The sequence below is a fragment of the Eumetopias jubatus genome, unplaced genomic scaffold (assembly GCF_037043125.1).
Source record: "Eumetopias jubatus isolate StellerSeaLion01/CBP00866 unplaced genomic scaffold, mEumJub1_p1.0 scaffold_9, whole genome shotgun sequence".
NCBI classification, from domain to species: domain Eukaryota; kingdom Metazoa; phylum Chordata; class Mammalia; order Carnivora; family Otariidae; genus Eumetopias; species Eumetopias jubatus.
The window spans coordinates 58,090,408-58,112,370 of NW_028274815.1; the positions used below are offsets into that span (position 1 = coordinate 58,090,408).

Sequence of the window (21,963 nt, forward strand, 5' to 3'; positions counted from 1 at the left end):
TCTTTCTTGACTCAGTGTCAACTAATACACAGGCATTGTGTGTATTATGTGTAAGTGACACTTAGACTCAGTGTCAACTAATAACCTATCTTAGGTATATAGATTTTCACATTTTCTTGCTTGTTTTAAAAAACTATTTTCAATTGATTTCTGTTATATAAATAAGGATTTTTTATTTGCATTCCCACTTCATGCCAAAATTATGGAGATTTTACTATAATTATGTAAAATGGGATGAGTATAAGCTTATAGATGTTCATAGAGCTTGATTTGGTTTATTAAACATACTTATTTGTGTTTAAATTCAAGGGGCTAGTGATTTCACATTAAAAATTGTAGAACTAATTTGATATATTCTTTTGTGAAACATTTTGATGCTTTGAATATTCATATTGCTACATAGCATTGATTTTGTTATTTGTCTTTTTATAGAGAGAGAAGATTCATGAGAGATGCAAGAATATTTGTCCTCCTAAAGATACCTTTGACAGGACTCTCTTACATACTCATGGTATGAATATGTGCTATTTGTAGACAATGTGGAGATTAAATATGTGATATTTGTAGCATAGCATAAATATCAACAAACAAAAATCTTAATTTTGGGACCTTGATGGCTGTTCTACCTATAATTTTTATTTTTAGTGAAATTTTTATAGCCTATGATCATAATCTTTTCCAAAAGCTTTTAAGAGAAAAACCGTGGGTCTCATTGTAGTGTTATCCTTCATTTCAACAAATATTTGTTTAACATCTGGCTGTTTGGTATTTTGCTTGTTGTTTAAAAATAGATGAGTAACAAAGAGCACTTGTCATCAAGAAGCTGATAGTCTCCTGAGTAGGGTTACATAAATAAACCAATAATTGAAGCCCTGTATATCAAGCAGTAAGTTCAGCGTGGCAAGATGGTATAGAGCTCCTAATTTGTTAAGCCTTAGAAAACTTCTAGAGTTGATGATTGCCTGTGTTCTAAACTAGCTGCTGAGAAAGATTTATGTGGGGAAAAGGCCTTCCAGGAAGAAGGAATAGTGTATGCAAAGCAATAGAGTCAAAATTTTAAAAAAAGAGAGAGAACAGAGCATGTTCAAAGAACTGCAAGAGTTCAGTATGTTAGCTCAACTGGGAGGAAGAAGTAGGCAGGGGAGTCAGATCCTGAAGAGCCTTGTATGCCATGCTAAGGAATTTTTCTTTTCTAAAAGCTGTACAGAGCCACAGAAAAATATTTTTAACCAGACATCAGATTTATGATTATACATTTCACTGTGAAAACAGTGTGGAAAACAAACAGATGTCGATAAACTGGAGGCAAAGAGACAGTTGGAGGCCACTGTAGTAATACAAGTGAGAAGTCATGTGGCCCCAATAGCAGTTATAATGAAGATGGAGAGGAATTTAGGCATTTGAGAGATACATAAGAGATTGAAGCACAGGTTTTGGTGGCCAGTTGGTGGTAATGATCAGTTTACACACTGAGAAGTTTCTGTGGATTTCACAATTTAGGATCTCTTACGGAGGGCATTCAGACTTGAAGTGATGGTTACAGAAAACACAATCCTGTATATTAAAGAGTGAGTACAAGAGAAAGAAATGGAGACTACCACTGTGAATATGACTTGAGGATTTGAGATACAGGGTATTGAGAGAACAGAGTGTAAGAATGTTTTTGCATGGTCAACACTCGATGAGGTAGGAGATGAATTTGCATAGCCTGAGAGTGAGTGCTTCCTTAAGTTTTGTACTGGAGGGCTTCCCTTGCCTCAGCCTAGTCCAGACCCTGGGTTTTGTCTTTATCTTTTTTATTTTATTTTATTTATTTTTTGGTTCATTTTAATGGAAGAGAACTGAGCATGTATATACACAGAGAGGAACTATTAGAAGGGAAGAGGCTGAAGATATGGAAAGAGGCAGAGGCAGGGTATTTGATGAAGCACGCTCACAGAAGAGGCAGGAAGGCATGGAGTCCAACCCAGGAAGGTTAGTTTTGGAAAGGATCTGAGATCTAGTTGGTGAGATGAAGGTAAAGTAGGTTGATTTGCAGGTTTGTAGACACAAAGTAAGATGTCTAAGAAGAAAATTAATAAGGTATTAATATCTTAATATGGTATTAAAGTCTTTGATCTTGAGAAATTCTGGGTGGGATGGTATTTTGAACAATAAAAGCAGTATTCCTATATTAGAATGCAATTCTTTTTTTTTAAAGATTTTATTTATTTATTTGACGGAGAGAGAGCACAAGCAGGGCAGGGGGAGCGGCAGGCAGAGGGAGAGAGAGAAGCAGGCTCCCTGCTGAGCAGGGAGCCCGATGTGGGGCTCAATCCCAGGACCCTGGGATCATAACCTGAGCCGAAGGCAGATGCTTAACTGACTGAGCCACCTAGGTGCCCCAGATTTTAATTCATTTTTAAGAACTATATGCCAAACTTAGTTTCACCAAATTTAGTAAGATAGCATCAAGCTTTCTGTGTCCATTTAAAAAAGAAATGTGTTTAGTTTTCTTGCTACCATTCAATTGATTAAAATTATTTGAAACATAGGATTTTTTCACTACTTTGTTTACTACTAGGCATACAGGAAGTGCTTGAAGCTTGTTGAGGGAATTTAAATGGTTACATAATTGTGACATAGTACAGAATCTGGTCACAGTATATTTATGGAATAAAATGAAAACAAGTTTAAAAAAATCATATTTTCTCTTTTCCTTTTTTTAATAGATAAATCCAGGACAGATCTGGAGCAAGTACCTAAGGTAACAAAGCTTAATAAATGAGAATACTACTTCTTAATATCTTTAATTTTTTTAATAATCTTTAATATCTTTAGTTTTGCCTTATAAGAAGCTTTCATTTGACTTTCTTACACTTTAACCACTTTGCCTGTTCTGGGACTTTGTGCATCACTTTTCTTCTTTCTTTTGTCATCATCAATTTCTTCTTCATTACTGAAATCTACAAATATGTTTAAGTCTCTCCATTCTTTTTTTTTAAAGATTTTTGTTTATTTGACAAAGAGAGACACAGAGAGGGAACACAGCAGGGGGCGTGGGAGAGGGAGAAGCAGACTTCCCACAGAGCAGGGAGCCCAATGTGGGGCTTGATCCCAGGACCCTGGGATCATGACTTGAGCTGAAGGCCGACACTTAATGCCTGAGCCACACAGGCGCCCCAAGTCTCTCCATTCTGAAAAATTTTATTGATGTTACTACCCCTTCAAATTATTCAGAGACATGTCCTTTATATGAAAAATTTTAGAGAGATATGTAATAGATGTTTTCTTCCCCCCTGGGGAAAGAGTCTGTTGCATTAATTAGATTCTCAAAGAGGTCTGTGATAACTGTTCTCTAAGGTGAGAAGACATAGAAAGACAACAGGCAGAAACAAAAAGGCAGTCATTTTTAAAGTAGTTGATTCCTACAAAATAAAGTTCAAACTCTGTCATTTAAGGCCCTTGATTATTCATTTCCATCATAGTCACACTCAACTTTTGCTTACTAATTTTTACACATTCTTTACTTCAGCCAAACTGTTTTGCTGGCTCTGTTCTTTACTTGCACTGTTCCTTTAGCCTGGAAGACTTTCCCTCAACTCCCCATATCTAATTCTTTCTTTACATTCTCTTGCTTACATGGCAACTTTACAAGATTATATTTCTTTCCAACTGAGGATAATTGGCCCCTTGCTGAATTTCCATAGTATTTTATGTAGACCTGTGCCTTCTTTTTAAGGCATTTGTCACTCTTCTTCTTATAAGATATTTATGTACATATTTTATCACATCCATTGGACTAAAGATCCTTGGGATTAGGACCTATGTAATAATTTATCTTTGTTTCCCCCTTAGTGCCTAGCATAAGGGTTACATCATCAGTAAATATTTATTGAATTAATCAGTACTTTTAATTATACTAAAGCAGGGACTAGAAAATACACTTATGTCCCTAGTTAGTTTTTCCCTATCACTTTATACTAATTTTTGGATGTAGATAAAATGGATCAGTAAATATAATAAAATATAGCATAGAAATTAAGTTAAACCATGTTTCAGGCCTTATGCTAAGTACTGGAGATACAAAGATTAATTAGCTATAAACCCAGTCTTAAAGGAACATAAGATCTCCAGGGGGTGATACATATATTCAGTAAATAATTTTTGTGAAGTATGAGATACATAAATATATGTGGCATATGTACTTAAGTTCAGAGATGGGGCGATTGATGTGTTCAGAGATGGGGTAAGTGTTCATACAGAGATAATGTTTGCCCTTTTGATTTGGTTGTATTCTCTAGGAAAATAGGCAGGAAAGGCATTGTAGGCCGAAAGCATGTACAAAGATAATTAAGCACAAGAGGATATGGAAGTTGAGTATTGCTAGAATGTAACTTGTAAATAGTGGGAGTGGCAAAATACAAATTGGTGAGGGAGTTCAAAAAAAATGAAGGGCCTTTGATGCCATTCTAAAGAGTTTGGTCCTTAGGTCATGGGAATCCATTGAGAGATTTAAACAGAGAAGTTAATTCATTTATACTTGCATTTTAAAAGTATATCTGACAGCAGTATAGGGAATAGATTGAGGAAGGACATGAGTAAATAGCCATTTACTGTAATCCAGAGATAATGAAGAGCTGCACCGACGAAATGCTGTAGATGTAGAGGAGGGAGAGCATTCAAGTCTTATTTAGAAAATACAATGGGTAGGCCTTAGTGCCCAGATAGATGTGGTATGTAAAGGAAAAAGAGTGATCTTTTCATAGAATTGAATTTGTTTTGGTTTTAAAACTTAGTATATGTCTAATCTATGAAACTGATTTTGAAAGAATTTTAAGTAGAAGAAAGTAGAAATATAAATATAGAGAATTTGATATTTGGCATTTTTTAAAAACTATCAGTGAGAACTAATATAGAAATTTGGGGATAAGAGATATCCATCTCCCTTTGTGGGTGTGTGCCTGGTGGGACTGCATTAGTGAATTTGATTACATAGTAATGGAATGATCACCTCCATTGGTAAAGACAAAAAACAATTTTCTATCTTCCATGAGTATTTTTAGCTTGATGAAACACTATTTATACATTTTTTATACAGATTTTTGTGTAAATCAACGTATCATCACTTGCTTTTGCTGTTTATGCTTCAGGTCCAAGTTAATCATTGTTTAATGGTCTTATGATGTTTGAAGGGATAATGAATGTAAAAAAATGTTTATCTAATTGAGGAAAATACATTTTTTAATAGATTTTTATGAAACCAGATTTTGCCTTGGACGATTCCTTAACTTTTAATTCAGTTTTACCATGGTCTCATTTTAATACTGCTGGTGGAAAAGGAAATCGTGATGCAGCTTCCTCAAAGTTGCTGCAAGAAAAGGTAATTTCTTTTTTACTCTTTCCATGTAGAAAACTGTATTCTAGTTAAGTAGTACCTTTGGGTTCTGACTTAGTTATTTAGTAAGGGCTATTTTAATTTCATTTTTATTGTTACTGCCTTCAAATCTTAACTGCTAAAGTAAAAGTATTTGATTCAATGGAAAACAAGTTGTGCTGGTGAAAAAGGAAAAGCTAATTGTTGGAGTGCTTCTTATCTAAAATAGCAGTTGATGGAATTTCACTTTAAAGGATGTATTAGATAACACAATTAATTGCTTTACATTTATCCCAAACAATATATTGGATAATTTTGTATTCTTTATGATTTGAAGCATGGAAAATCAACTTTTGCTGAGGTACCATTTTTCCTTATTTCCACATCGCAAGGATGATTATTTTGAAGCAAAAATACGATAGTTAAAAATATAGTATTGTATTAAAAATACAATACTATAATCTTCGGTTTAAAAGACTATAATAAGAGATGAGGAAGGACACTATATCATATATAATAAGAGATGAGCAAGGACACTATATCATACTTAAAGGGTCTATCCAACAAGATCTAACAATTGTAAATATCTATGCCCCTAGCATGGGAGCAGCCAATTATATAAGCCAATTAATAACAAAAGCAAAGAAACACATCGACAACAATACAATAATAGTAGGGGACTTTAACACCCCCCTCACTGAAATGGACATCTAAGCAAAAGATCAACAAGGAAATAAAGACTTTAAATGACACACTGGACCAAATGGACTTTACACATGTATTCGGAACGTTCCATCCCAAAGCAACAGAATGCACATTCTTCTCTAGTGCCCATGGAACATTCTCCAGAATAGATCACATTCTAGGTCACAAATCAGGTCTCAACTGGTACCAAAAGATTGGAATCATCCCTGCATATTTTTGGACCACAGTGCTTTGAAACTAGAACTCAGTCACAAGAGGAAAGTCGGAAAGAACTCAGAGATGTTGAGAGATAATGCCTAAAGCTTGAGCTATAGGTTGAAGTATCTAAAAGTTTAAAAAGTGGGAGAGAAATGGAAAGATAATGTAGCCAAAAAAAGGCATATGCAATTAGAAAGGAAGAAAAGGCAACTCAAGTTTTAGGAGTCCATATTTAAAATTAGAAAGCATTTTTAATATATGTTGCTCTAGGAATTAATCTTGGTTGTGTTATAAATAAAATATGTATGAACTCTTTTAAGGTATTTGTCAACCTTTTAAGAGGAAAATATATTGGAAATAAGCTGAGTTTTACAAATTGATAAAAGAATAATTTTTGAAATGTAAGCAGCCTTGAAAAAACATCCCAATGAATTCTAGTATTTTCTATAATTTGTGACTGGATCTGAATCTGTCTTTCACAGATTCTTTTGAGGCAGAGTGGTAGAGTAGAAAGAGCTTCAGTTTTTGGGTCAGACTTAGGTTCAAATTTTAGTTTTGCCACTTACTAACCACGTGACTTTCTTCAAATTATTTAATGTCTCTGAGCCTCAATTTCCTCATCTGTAAAACAATACTAATACCTGTATTCTAAGATTGTTAAAACTAGAAAATTATGTATATAAAATACCAGTGCCTGGTATATAGAAGGAAGAAGTCAATAAATGTAACCCTAATAAACTTTTAGTCAGATGAGTGATGTGTGTTGGTGTGGGGATTAAGGAGATCATTCTCTCTCAGATTTTAGAACTTCTGAAACTAGATTATAATCTCAGATTATTGTGGGGTACTCTTACTTTCTAGAAAGTAGTTGGTGTTTGGAGGGCGGTAATAGCAGGAGCAGAGGAAGAAGATAAATCGGCTTCTTCTACTCTTTTGTCTTACGTTTATTAACCTTTCATCTCCCTTCCATTTTATTGTGCCCAATATCAAGAATCCCATAATCAAATAGTTCATTCAATAGGATTTAAAATATATGTAGAAATCCTGTATCATTTTCAGAAAGTATTTGGATAGTCAAAGAAGGTAATCTTATAATACTCCATGATTTTTTCTTCCTTAAGCTGAGCCATTATCTGGATATTGTGGAAGTAAACATTGCTCACCAGATCTCTCTACGTTCTGAAGCATTTTTTCATGCAATGACCTCTCAACACGAATTGCAGGACTACCTCAAGAAAACTTCCCAGGCTGTAAAGATGCTTCGAGATAAAATTGCACAGATTGATAAAGTAATGTGTGAAGGATCACTACACATTTTAAGACTGGCACTTACCAGAAACAATTGTGTTAAAGTGTACAATAAACTCAAGTTAATGGCCACTGTACACCAGACTCAGCCTACAGTACAGGTGTTGTTATCCACTTCTGAATTTGTTGGAGCATTGGACTTAATAGCAACAACACAAGAGGTTCTACAGCAGGAGCTTCAGGGCATTCACAGCTTCCGGTATGTCCTTTAAGTAAGCTTTTAGAAATAATGTTAGAAGTTTTTATAGGATAAATTTTAGTGTATAATGTTAGCTGGGGAAGTGTGAATGTATGTAAGTTACATGAATATTTTTTCTGACAGATTGATCTGTGTAGTAATGTTATCATTGTGATATTTTAGTCTTAGCAATACAAAAACTATAAGGACCAGTATTTACAGAAATATTTGAATGGAGAAACAAAATTAAATTTTCTGGTAGATGGTACTAATGGAAGGCCAGTCACAACTTTGTGAAAATAACATTTTCAAAATGTTGAAATAGTTTTGTGTCAAGTTAATAGATCAAGGTGCAGGAAGCAATACCAGTATATCTAAAATTAAGTTCATTTTAAAAGTTCTTGATAGGTTTTAAATTTAATAATTATTAAATAATTAATAATGTAATTATTATATTTGTATATAACATAATCATTCGGTAATTATTAAAATTCTAATTTGCAGTGTTTATCACATTGCAAAAAATTCCATATGGTGATGGAAAACACCCAATTTTTCCTGCGTTCTTATTTTGAAAATATTTTTAACATTAGCATTTTAGTCATTTTTTATTTTTTTTATTTGGCACAGAGAGAGCGAAAGAGGAAACACAAGCAGGGGGAGTGGGAGAGGGAGAAGCAGGCGACCCGCTGAGCAGGGAGCCCAGTGCAGGGCTTGATCCCAGGACCCTGGGATCCTGACCTGAGCCAAAGGCAGACACTTAACAACTGGGCCACCCACGTGCCCCAGGGTTTTAGTTATTTTATGTGAGAACATGTCAAAATGTTTAATTTATAGATAAACCAGGTATAGGCCATCAAAATTTCATTCAGTTAAGCAGGCTTGCAATATCCTTGTAGAAGTCCCTCTGCTGGAAAACCCATCCAAACCTTATACTGCTAAGTGACTATAAAGAAGTTATATGGAAGATGTGTTCTGTAACTTAATAGATATTTAACATATTCTGGAAAAGTTAGCTTCAAAATAAATTTAACTGAATTATAAATTCTTGTTGACTAAGGATAGGTAATTGGAATATTTATTTATTTATTATTTTTTTTAAAAGATTTTATTTATTTATTTGAGAGAGAAAGAGAGAGAGAGCATGAGAGGGGGGAGGGTCAGGGGGAGAAGCAGACTCCCCGCTGAGCAGGGAGCCCGATGTGGGACTCGATCCTGGGACTCCAGGATCATGACCTGAGCCGAAGGCAGTTGCTTAACCAACTGAGCCACCCAGGCGCCCTGGAATATTTATTTAGAATGCATTTTTTTAAAAGGTGGCCCAAATTTAGTGACATAAATGATTGATTCATTCATTCAAGGCATGGTTATTGATCACCTTTACATGTCAGACACCAGGCAGATTACTGGGAGTATTGTCATGAACAAAGCAGAGATGCTCTCTGCTCTGTTTTTACAATTTATTTGGCAGAAGGAAGGAGACAGAAGTGACTGTGTTGTCATCATACAGTACAATACTGTATGATGATGAATGTACAGATTGTTAATGGAGCTCCATCCTTAGGCGAGGAACCTAATCTAGATTTGGATGTCTACAGAAAAAGTTTGAGTCACAAGCCTCTTTGAGAATCTATTGAAAGCTGTTGATTAGATCGTCTTTCCATAAAAATATACCTGTACCTAAAATTTTACAATTAATTTTGGGTGGATCATAGTTCTTTGAAGCCTACTTTGGTTTCCTAGCATGGACAAAATGATTTTTAGTTTCCCTTTTACCTCTGAAATTTTAAATAATTCTGTTTTTTGAATGTCTGAATGGAATATATTTTTATTTTTTTAATTTTTAATTTTTTAAAATGATTTTATTTATTTATTTGAGAGAGCACACAAGTGGGGGTGGGGGGAGAGGGGCAGAGGGAGAGAAGCAGACTCCCTGCTAAGGGAGTGGGGCTCAGTCTCACGACCCTGAGATCATGACCTGAGTTGAAACCAAGAATCTGATGCTTAACTGACTGAGCCACCCAGGGACTCTGGAATCTATTTTTAAAATAAACACTAATTTTGTCACTACTTTAGAAAAATTGACTTCTGTAATGACAGAAGTTGTGTCTTTCACTTGATTTCACTAATATGAATGTTGATAAATATTGGGAGCTGATTCTATAGAGTGCTTTTATCCTCTGAATAGGATAGCCCTGAGAAATAAATCAAAGATTGGTGGCACCTGGATGGCTCAGTCAGTTAAGTGTCTGCCTTCAGCTCAGGTCATGATCCCAGTGGGGTTCTGGGATCGAGCCCTGCATTGGGCATAATCATTTTAATAAACAGAACACAGTTTACATCACTAATGCTGATGAGTAGACAAGAGACCTACAATACACACTATCTTAGTTGTGATGCTGAGGTAAAGACATTCAAGTACAGATGTAATACAGAAGTCTACTGTGGGTCTAACAAATATCTGAACCTTGGTATCTTGCAGATTTTGAAATAGAAAATCTTCAGTTACTTTGAAATTCAGGATATAATGTTATTTGCTCTTTCTTATTGTAAAGGTTTATGTAGAAACTTGTTTTCATTGTTGTTAACTTTTTTTTCCCTACTACTTACTACCACCATTATTCTATAACCACCACCACTATAAAACCTAAGAACACCTTTTGAATGGTACTCTGTACCAAGTACTGTGCAAAGTATGTTGCATATGTTTTTTGGCCCCCTCCACCCCCCAAAAAACCTCTATAAGATAAGTAATCTTACCTCATTTTAATAGATAAGGAAACTGAAGCATAGAAAGTCTTATTAGATAACTTGCTCCAAGTCATACAGCAAGTTATAAAACAGTAGAGTTGAGATTCAATCCAGGTCTCATCTGACCTGAGAGCTGTGTATGCTTTTTAATATATTTGCTTGAGGATTTATAGGACCTCAAAAAAATCACTCTGAACATCAGTGCTGATTTTATAGTGCAGTAGATGTTAAATCGTGGGCAATCAGGTTATAAGTTGGCAGTTGAGTTATAGGTTCACTGAGCCAGGACCTACCATAGTAATTGATAACAATTAATGAAACTAGTTTGTTTTCTAGTCATAAGACTTTTTTTTTCTTTTTTTCTGGGGTTGGGGGGAGAAAAGGTGGAAAATAGAGTTAATTATAAGTTCCAGCTTATTATGGTTTTGTTCATCAGAGGTCACCTTGGGATTCCACTTAAGGGATTATTATTATTTAAAGTTATAAAAAAGTAACATAATCTTTGATCCTGATATAATCTCCCATAATTTAGATCTTCAAAACAGTATAGTAAGAAGACATCTGCATTGTATGCTCTGGGATAAAGTCAGAAAGCAGATGTGCTGCTATTTGATGAAACTAGTATTATAGTACAGTTGACTGATATATAAGTTTCTCTGATAAAAGCAGCACAAAGGTCGTTGTAGTGAACATACAACTTACTAGAAGGTCTGAATTAATGTACACATTGAGACATATCAGAGTAGAAAGTATTGGAATTGTTCCAACTTCACTTAGCTAAATAAATGAACCTAAATACATTTTTCAGAATGTGGTATTTTCGTTACTTGTTGTTTCAGTAGATTTATCACTCTAAATTACAGTATGTGATTATTAGTATACATAATTTTAAACTGTTAGCACATTTATTAAATATTTTTGATGTGGTTAATAATGTGCAGGCCATTATTACATCTATTGTCAAAAGTCATCAAGAATATAAAAAAATAAGAATAAAGATAAATAGGTGACTCTTGTAGAACATTATAATTCTGGGAATTTTGTTTAAGGATTTGTTTGGCAAATCTTTATATATTATCATATACCTGTGATTACATAATAAATACTATTTGGTGTTAGTATTGAGATTTGTATCTGTTCTTTTTTATTGTATTTATTGGACTTTAAAATTAAGAGTACGTAAAATGAAGCTACTCAGTTATTTAATGTAGTATCTGAGTCATATAGAACCTCACATTTAAGTTATGCCAGAATGACAGTTTTATTATTCTGATGCCCAAACATCAGTAGATACTGTCATCTAGATTCCTACCATAATTCTTTGTTGGGATTTGTTGAAGACTCTTCATACCTGAAGGTGACATATACCTGAGTGTTAACCTTTAGTCTGTGTTGAAAAGGAATCTATGATCTTCATAATAATCAATTGAGAACCAAGCAACATTAATGTGTAGATTTATGTCTTACTCTGTTGCTGCTTTTTAAAAAACTTATTGAAAATTCAAACATACACAGAAATAGGAAATTATATGAAGAGAGTTGTATGAAGCTGGGTAAATCGTGTATCACCTGTGAGTTATCAGCTCACAGCCAACTTTGTCTTCTCTATACACCCTACTCCTAGTTTATTTTGAAACAAATCCAAAACATCATTCTACTTCATTGGCAAATATTTCATTATGTATCTTGGAAAGATAAAAATATTTTAAAATATAATATTCATATTTTCAACAAGCTAGTCATTGTTCAAATTTTATTGTCTCAAATTTATTTTTTATAATGTGTTTATTGAAATCAGGATCCAAATGATATCTGTACATTGTGATTGATATATTTTTTTTTGTTGATATATATCAATACCTTTTGATGTATACTTCCCCATTCTTCTCATTTTCTCCCTTTCAAGATATTTACTGAAGAAATTGAGGTGTTTATCTTATAGAGCTTTTCACAGTCTGGATTTTGCCGACTGCATCCCCATGTTTAGCATGTTTTTCTTTTGCCTATATTTTCTATAAACTGGTAGTTAGACTTAAAGACTTGATTAGATTTAAGGTTTACTTTTTGGCAGGAGCACCTAATAGGTAGTGGTGTGTATTTCAGCCAAGAGGCATGTATCTAGGGGAGAGGGTGGGCAGTGTTAATTGGGTGATGGGCTTACGGAGGGCACTTGTTATAATGAGCAGAGGGTATTATATGCAACTGATGAATCACTAAATTCTACCTCTGAAGCTAATAAAAAATACAAATACTTATTTTATCTCAGCAAAAGAGATGATATTGTAACATTTCATTAAGGCATTTATATTTAAGTAAAAGATCAGATTCCAAATCCTCCCCCCCCAAAAAAGAGGTATATATCTGGTTGTCTCTCTTTTTATGATATTAGCAGCCATTTGATGATCATTGCCTAGATTTATCATCTCATTATGGGTTACATATAATAATGATATTCTAATTCTATACCTCCTTATTTATTAATTGGAATAGTTCTGTAAAGTGATGTTTCTCCATAACAATTTGGCAACACTTAAGGACAGTTCTTACAAGGAGAGGCAGGATAAAATCTAGATTCCTTTTCTTTAATTTAGCAGTTTTAAAAGTGTAACGAATTGAAAATCTAGCATCTTCCAAAGGTAACTGATGATTTTGAAAAAATACATTTTTATAAACATGTGAATTTACATATATTGGAAGTATTTAAGTTTTTTGCTGTTTTTATTTTTGTCGACATTCAGATTGTTATGTCTTTTGTAGGGAGCCTCCTCAAGTTCATTTTTGTGGCATTTTACATGATTCCAGGAGCTTTTGATTGATAGTTTTCTTACTTTGTGTTATGATTAGATGTTCTTATTATACATTTTCTGTCTCAGACTTGTAATCCACCATTTTTCTAAGGAGCAGTAGTTTCTTTTAGTAGGAAATGGTATTTAGAAATTACAGTCTGGGTACCAGAGGTGTTCCTTGCTATTAGATTGGTCATTATCTCTAGGCCTTTGTAGTGGACAGAGCTAGAAAATAGGTTTTCCTTTTTAAAGAAAAAAATATGAGTTTGTATTGATATTTCCAATTTAAATTCAGGGCCATAAAGTTTTTACTTCTTTAATCTTATATATGTATACAGGCTGAAAACCATGGCTCCTAATGACCCTAACATAGTTACTCATTTGCAGTATCCCACAGTATACATAGAGTGCTCTCAGAACTAACGTATTATTGCTGCAAACATGGAGGATTTCTTTCTGTTCTTTTCCTTAAGCTATAGCCTTGTGGGATAAATGGATAAATTTCTATGTTTTAAAGTCACTTGAAATAATTCCTCTTAGTATACATTTGCTGCTAACTTGATGTGCAGTTAAGTTCATTTGTTTCATTTACTTTTGATATTTAAGGGTTGAAGTTTTTAAATATAATGTTGTGCTATAACTATGTTAAGTAGTTGAGTGGTTCCAAAGTCAAATCTCTGAAACAAAGGATATTCAAAGAAATTTAACTTCTCTCTGGTTCCTTCCTTCCTACCTATCCTATAAGTCACCATTTAAAAAGTTTTAATTTATATTTACCCGTCATCCATCCAGCCATCTCTCTCTCTGTCCCTCATCTTAGATAAACATTAGTATACTGTATTACTTTTCTCTGCCTTGCTGTTTTCACCTTTACAGTATACCCTGGAGATCAGTCTGCAGTCTGCTTTCTCAATGAGGGCTGTCAACCTAAGATAGGTGATAGCCTCCATTGAGGCTATAGATATATAGATATATAGCCTCAATAGGACAAGAATTGGTTCTTGAAGGGTGAAAAAAAATTAGATGTTATAATGGCTTGTGGCCCTCCAAAAGGCCAAGGTATATAAACAGATATACACTATATTTGTGATATTAAGTATATGTGTGGAGTGATTAGGAATAAAAATGTCTAAAAGGACTTCTTGGGGCAACAGTGAAAAAAAAAAGATTGAGAAACTGCTCTGTAACAGTATATAGTATATTCATTGGTATTCCTCAATTCTTTTAAAAGTGTATAGTGTCTGTTATAGTCAACGAGCTCCCATTGGTCAACATTTGTGTGGTTTCTATTCCTTTGCAGTTATGAACAGTGCTGCAATGAATGTATGTTCTTTTTGTATTTTTATGAGTGTATCTTTGAGACAGATATCAAGAAGTGAGATTCCTAGGTCAAAGGTTAATTGCCTATGTAATTTTGCTAGACCCTGCTAAATTTCCCTTATGGCAATGTTTTAGTTTGTACTAGTGAGTATGTTCGAAATTAGCTTATTGTGAGATGTTGGTGCCATTTATGAGGATTTTATTAGTCTTCTAATTAGCTATAAGAAATATAATTTTCATATTGTAAAATGCAAGTTTATATGTTATTTCACTTATCACATGTTTTTCAAAATTATCACTAAACTGCTTACTAAATATGCTGTTTATATAAGAACAATGGCTCTGTCTAAAAGGTCACATGATTTTAACTAGTCTTTAAAAATGTGCTCTGTCTGGTCTTACTAAAGACAGTTTCTGACATTAGTTTTTCAAGTAAATGGCACATATATATATATTTTTAAATCCTTTTTATCAATAATAAATGTCTAAACTTAAGATAAAATTGAAATTTAGATATTTAAATATACATGTTTTGAAATTGCACCAAAAATAGAGCTTTAAATTTTTTTTTATAATTAGGGGTGCCTGGGTGACTCAGTCGGTTAAGTGTCTGCCTTCGGCTCAGGTCATGGTTCTGGGGTCCTGGGATCGAGCCCTGTATTGGGCTCCCTGCTCAGCGGGGAGTCTGCTTCTCCCTCTCCCTCTGCCAGCTGCTCTGCCTACTTGTGCTCTTTCTCTACCTCTCTGTTGGATAAATAAATAAAATAAAATAAAAATGTTTATAATATATAAACATTTTTATGTTTATATATTATAAAATATATATATAATAAATAATATAAACAGATTTCTCATTGGCCTATTTCACTTAATTTTTGAAATACTTTGGACCAACTAGATTACCCATTGTTTTTATGAAGCTATTAGATTGTATGGTGAAATTCCCTTCATATATGAAGGTTGGTGATCCTTAGGGCCCTCCTGAGCAGGGACTGCATGGGATCATTCTTGTCATTTGGATACTGCATGCTTTCTCTAGGGAAAGTGTTCCAGATCCCGTTAGTAAACTATATTGCCTTAACTACCCGCCCAGCTTTGCCCATCTGATTAGAGTCCTTCTCCAATCCTGTGTAGGATCTATAAATATTAGAGGTAGATTAAAAAGGAACATTATATTTTATGAGAAGAAGTTCTAAGGATAGACTGTTGCTTAGTATTTTTATATTTTCAATCTTGTGTTTATTGACTTTCAGTATAATGACCTGAGGGAAATTGCACACTAACTCAGACTGTTCATAACTGAGGTTGAATTGAGTCAGTCTGTCCCTGTAGTCCTTCAGGTATTTATATCCTCCCCGGTAGGGCCATAGTAGGCACTTGTATCTGTGGTGTAAATGAATGGCTGGGGAGCTGCTGACATTGCTGTTCAGTAAATGGTTAATTAGGAAAAGACTTAGAATATCTGAATAGTTCGTCTGTGAAAAGCAAACAAAAAAAGCAGTCATGAAATTCCTAAACCATGTTTTCTACAATACATTTAAGTGTTTGGAGGTTAAACATGTAAAGAAAAAAAGCATTTGACAGATGATATGAAACTATCATAGTTATTTTTGCTAAGTTAACAGATTCCATTTTACTCAAATATCACATTATTGCACAAATACTGTCAGCTAGAACAGTTTTGCCAACTAGTTTCCTTGATTGTGGAGCAAATTGGGTTTTTAATGAATATATGTGACATTTTCCTCTTCCTTTGTAGGCATTTGGGATCACAACTTTGTGAATTAGAAAAACTGATAGATAAAATGATGATTGCAGAATTTTCTACTTATTCTCACAGTGACTTAAACAGACCACTGGAAGACGATTGTCAAATTTTAGAAGAGGTATGTGCTTTGAACTGTGGATGAAATTGATGTCATTGCTTAGTGTTAATTCCTAACAGTCTTAGTTTAGAACACATTCTTTCTTCTCAGATTATAGTCAGCAAAATTATCTTAAGTTTCAAACTCAGTCACACTCTTATGAAGTCCTTCACTATGTGACTTTAGCAAGCATCATAATTGTTCATTATCCTGTGAAGTTAGAGAATAATTTTATACCTTAATTAGAAATTGGATTTAAAGTGAGGTCTTATATAACTTACAAACCAAGTTTAAAATATAGGATGAATTAACATTTATCCATGTGTATGTATGTATTAGAGTATGTCTTTTATAAAAGTGATCAGTATAGTAACTTATCAGTCATTTACAGTCACTGAGTCCCTGTTATGAACATGTTTTATGCATATGCATATACAAATACATCATATCCAGGCTTCCTTTATCTGCTAACTTCTATCCAGGCTTCCTTTATCTGCTAACTTTTTAATGGTGATTATTGCCAAAAACTAGTAAAGAATCCAGAAGCCCTGATAACAGCCTAAGTAAAGAGATTTTTGTATGTGTTAGTAGTTAATCCTCCACAAATAGTCTAGGTCATCATTTCAGTCTTCTTGACCCACTAACTAAAAGCACAGGGCTCATTGAGTATATTTATAGGTCATCAGGGTTTGAGAAGGATACGTTCTAGCGACTTTTTGAAACTAGGCCAAATGTACTTAATTGTTTTGCCCCCAAACCAGCTTCATTTGATTCACTATAGTACATTAGGATTGACCTGTCTTAAAACAGTGACTCCAGTAATCTGATGACAAGATTGCTGTGAAAGAGTTTTTTTTTTAAGGCTTCTAGAAAATACCATATGCAGGATAGCGGTCTGAGGATCAAATAATAAAACCCGTGATGTTGAATATTTCTACTTCTGAGTGAGATTATTTTATATTTAAATTGTGAAATTCCATGTTTTTATTTTAATAGGAAAGACTTGTATCTCTTGTATTTGGACTTTTAAAACAAAGAAAACTTAATTTTTTAGAAATCTATAGTGAAGAAATGATTATTACAGCAAAGAATATCATTAAACAGGTAATTGTATGTTTTTATTTAATATATTTTGGTCTAGAACCTTTTATTAAGTTCATTTTTACATGAGCCTAGTGATAATATATACATTTATAATAGTAACATTTTCTCATTTATTTAAAAACTCAAAATATGGAAAAATAGAAGAAAAAATAGTCTTACGAGCCAAAAGATTATCACTTTAAGAATATTTATAAGTGTAAATTGTTACTGATGTTTTTCATTGTTGCTATCATACTATATATGATTTTGAATTGTACATGTATTTCAGTTAGAATCATACGATAAGCATTTTCTCATATAAGCCCTTCAGAAACATCATTTTTGATGGTTGTGTAAAATTCCATCACCATTATATTATGCCTTCCTCTCTGTTGAATATTTAGGCTGTTTTCAGTTTGGTATTGTAGAACACTATGACATTTTTGATACAAAGTTTTGTTTGGTTTTTCCATATTTAAGACTATTTTCTTATAGCTAATTCCTAGAAGTGGAATTATTGGTCAGAGAGTGAAAAGTATTTTTAAATTATTTGACAGAACTGAATTGCTTTCTAAAAAGATTTTACCAAATACACCCTCACCAGCAGTAGTTAAACGCTTATTTCCTCTTATCCTTATCTCTCAGAAATGATAATTGTACACTAAAATCTGTGTTTTTTCAGTCTTTCCTCATCTTTGTTTTGCCTTTTTACTCATATATGTATCATTAACAAAACTTCAGTTTTTCTAAATATGAAAAAAAAACTTTAAAGATATTTATTAGGCTTAATTAATCATCATCATTAGGTTGAATGTACATTTCTGAGCTTTTTTTTTTTAAGATTTTATTTATTTATTTGACAGAAAGAGACACAGCGAGAGAGGGGACACAAGCAGGGGGAGTGGGAGAGGGAGAAGCAGGCTTCCCGCTGAGCAGGGAGCCCGATGCGGGTCTCGCTCCCAGGACCCTGGGATCATGACCTGAGCTGAAGGCAGACGCTTAACGACTGAGCCACCCAGGCGCCCCCATTTCTGAACTTTTAATGTTTAAATAAAACAAGGAAAAAAAAAGATTGTAATTACCCCATCATTTACCTCTTTCAAACACTAAAACATTGTGTTTTAAAATTGTTACAACAACTTGCAAAAATTGTTGACAGTAGCTACTAGCACTAAATATATGTATATATTATGACTCAGCAGTTCTGCTCCTAGGTATTTACCCAACAGAAAGGCATACATAAGTTCACCAAAGACGGCACAAAATTTCATGGCAGCACTATTGGTAATAAAAAACTGGAAAAACCCAAATTCTTTTTTTTTATCCAAATTATGTCATCAGTAGAAAAGATAATAGAGTTTTGGTATATTTATATGACTGAATACTATACAGTAATGAGAATGAATAAATTACATCAAGCAACATGGATGAATATCACATATATAATATAGAGCCAAAGAAACCAGACAAAGGGGTATACACTATATGATTACACTTTTGTAAAATTCAAACATAGAACTAATCTGTGGTATTAGAAATCAAAGTAGTAGTATCTTTTGGGAGGAAGTAGTGACTAGGAGGGGAGCACGAGAGGGGCTTACTGGCAGTGTTTAATTTCATGATCTGGGTTCTCATTATACAACTATAATCCTTTATAAAAAATTACTGAACTATGAACATAATTTGTATAATTTTCTGTATGTAGTACTTCTAAACAAATTTTTTAAACACTGCTGTTGTAATTCCTAGGATTCTCCTGAAGTCTAAGCATTTTTTAAAACTTAAAACTGTTGCGTATATTGCAAGAAAACATAATCCCCCAAATGAATTTCTTTTGGAATTTTAATATGTGGCTTATGCCTTCTTCCTAAGAATTATAGTTCTGGGTGTTGTTTTGTTTGTTTGGTGTATGGTTTTGAATAGTTTAAATTGTAGGGGATTTTAATTAATACAGTTCAAGCATACCCTGGAATAATTACTTAATAGGGTAAAGATATATAGTTTTTCATACACCTTGAGGTGTGTATGAGAGACACAAGAGAAGTCTGGTAAAATGATGCTCATAGTTATTGAGGTCATTTTTTTTTTCATTGAGATCACTTTTAGTATACAAATGAGCCATTTAGTACTTAGAATTCTAAAGACATTAATTTTTTTTCTTAAATTTTGCAGTGTGTGATTAATAAAGTTTCACAAATAGAAGAAATTGACACAGATGTTGTTGTGAAGTAAGTATAAATATTAGGTTGGGGTTATCAGTCAGAGAAAAGATGACACATTAGAATAATCTAAGGAGGATTTAGTTAAGGAATTATTTACTAAGGTTTGAACAGAGTGTAGGAAAATCACAAGTGACAGTGCAGGACCTTTAAGGGACAGGGATGAGGACAGTTAGGATTCAGAAGGAGGACACTTAGTAGTTGGGAGGGGCGGGGCGGGAAGAGCTATAGTAGTTGGAGTGATCTTCAGTGCGGGAGGCACTTGTCCTGAGACAGCCTCTCAGGGAGGAAGATGGAGCTATCCGTACCTCTGCTCCTTCCAGTCTTCTGTAAGGGCTTCTCATTGGCCAAGCCCAGCAGGTCAGCCTCCCAGGCAGAGAGAGGATAGAGAGGATACACTGTAGATATGGAGGAGGGAAATTGAAGATAATCCATCTCAGAGGACTGGCAGTGTTAAGTTTAAATTATTTAGCTATATAATTAAAACCTAGCTTCTAATTGGCTTTGAGAAATTTGAATACATGATTTTGAATTGCCTCATGCCTGTCTATAATTTTTTGTTTTCACCCTTGAAATTCCTATTCTTTGATTTTGAGAATAGTGATATTTTGTAACTATGAATTTTATTTCATATAGATACCTAAACTTTATTAACTGGCCCAAGATACGAATAGCAATATGGATAACTGAAACTTCTCTGGGCCAAACTCCTAAAATAAGGATTGAGGAGTTTTAATTTCCACACTATTACTTAGTGAAAATTCTGTTTCAGAATTAGTTAAAGCAACTGTAGCAGTGCAGGAGTCACTAGTAGTTGGAAAAATTAAGTTACTGGGATTCTGTTAAAAGCCCTATGGACATAGAGAGTCAGTTATTTTTAATTTTCTCAACTTAAATAGAGAAATTCCTGTATCTCAAGTATAGAATTATCTTTTGAGAGTAAACTCCTAGCTGCCCAAAGATAGTCATTATATTTGTTTGAATTTTTTTTTCTAGGCTTGCAGATCAGATGAGAATGTTGAATTTTCCTCAGTGGTTTGATCTGCTAAAGGATATTTTCTCTAAGTTTACAATTTTCCTACAAAGAGTTAAGGTAAGCCTATGTGATTATCAGTTTGTCCAGAATATCCCAAAAAGTAAGTCTACTTTCTAGTAGATATATAATATACATCAGAATCAAGTTAGAAAAAACAAGTTCTTTGTTTTGTAATTTTTCTAAGGAGGCTTGGTTTCAAATAAGATTTGAAGTGCTTCAGAGTACTTTGATACTCTGTAATTTTGGATGATTTATTTTATATTAAAAATACAATGCTTACTTGGCATTAAATATTATACAGTACTGTCTCCTCTTGTGATTTTGTTATTCTTGAATCTCTCTGGATTATCTAGAGGTACAATATTGTGAAACACTCAAAAATCTTCCAAACCTTGTGTAAGACTGATGAATCACAGACCTGTACCCCTGAAACAAATAATACATTATATGTTAATAATAATAATAAAAAAATCTTCCAAACCACTTATTTTTTCTAGAAATATTTGATGTTGATATAGTGGTATATTTAAACCTATAGTTCATGTTTAAATGGCTCTACTAATGTCTTTCATTATAGGTTTTTATTTCACTTTTTAATCTGGGAGCCAGTCAAGGATTATGCATTACATTTAATTATTCTCTTTAGTCAAATCACTCAATTTTAAGCCACTCGGTATAAGAAAAAGAACACATACCACACAGCATTTTTCAGAAGAAAAGATGTCATCGACTAATACATTTTGGTTAGAATTACCAACATGTCATAACTGTGTTTTAATAAGACAGTCATTAGGAATTACTGAGTCTAACAGGCTGTTTGTGAAAGTTGACATTCTTTGAATTATCAGATGTCAGTATTGTGTTACATGTGCTAGGTAACATCCCTCGCATCTCCTGAGTATCCTGTTAAATGGTCTGGAGCACTTTGGTAATTATCTGTGACATGACTTTTCCTTATCAGCATGGGAGTGATGCTAAGTCATGTGTATGACCTTTCTGAGTGGGAAATTTTTTAAACACTTGATTCACTGTACTTAATTTAGACTTCTGCCAAAATGTTGATCCCATGCATCGATAGCGATAGATAGCAAACCTGTATCCGTGGATTGCTCAATAACTAGGCCATGTTTTCACTTTTTCCTATATTCCCACCATGAC

General features: G+C 33.6%; 1 protein-coding gene across 5 annotated transcripts in view; it reads left to right on the top strand.

Moving 5' to 3' along the window:
- VPS54 (VPS54 subunit of GARP complex) overlaps window positions 1-21,963 on the top strand; it is a 90,744-nt gene that overhangs the window by 30,321 nt on the left and 38,460 nt on the right. For all 5 annotated transcript variants that reach the window (XR_003607616.2, XM_028093844.2, XM_028093847.2 and 2 more), the window contains 8 exons: window positions 433-511; window positions 2,712-2,746; window positions 5,231-5,362; window positions 7,381-7,766; window positions 16,362-16,488; window positions 17,464-17,571; window positions 19,723-19,778; window positions 20,766-20,862. Coding sequence is in view for 4 of the 5 variants with exons in the window: in XM_028093844.2 (XP_027949645.1) it covers window positions 433-511; window positions 2,712-2,746; window positions 5,231-5,362; window positions 7,381-7,766; window positions 16,362-16,488; window positions 17,464-17,571; window positions 19,723-19,778; window positions 20,766-20,862 (1,020 nt within the window). In the remaining variant the exon portion in view is untranslated. The remainder of the gene's footprint in view (window positions 1-432; window positions 512-2,711; window positions 2,747-5,230; window positions 5,363-7,380; window positions 7,767-16,361; window positions 16,489-17,463; window positions 17,572-19,722; window positions 19,779-20,765; window positions 20,863-21,963) is intronic.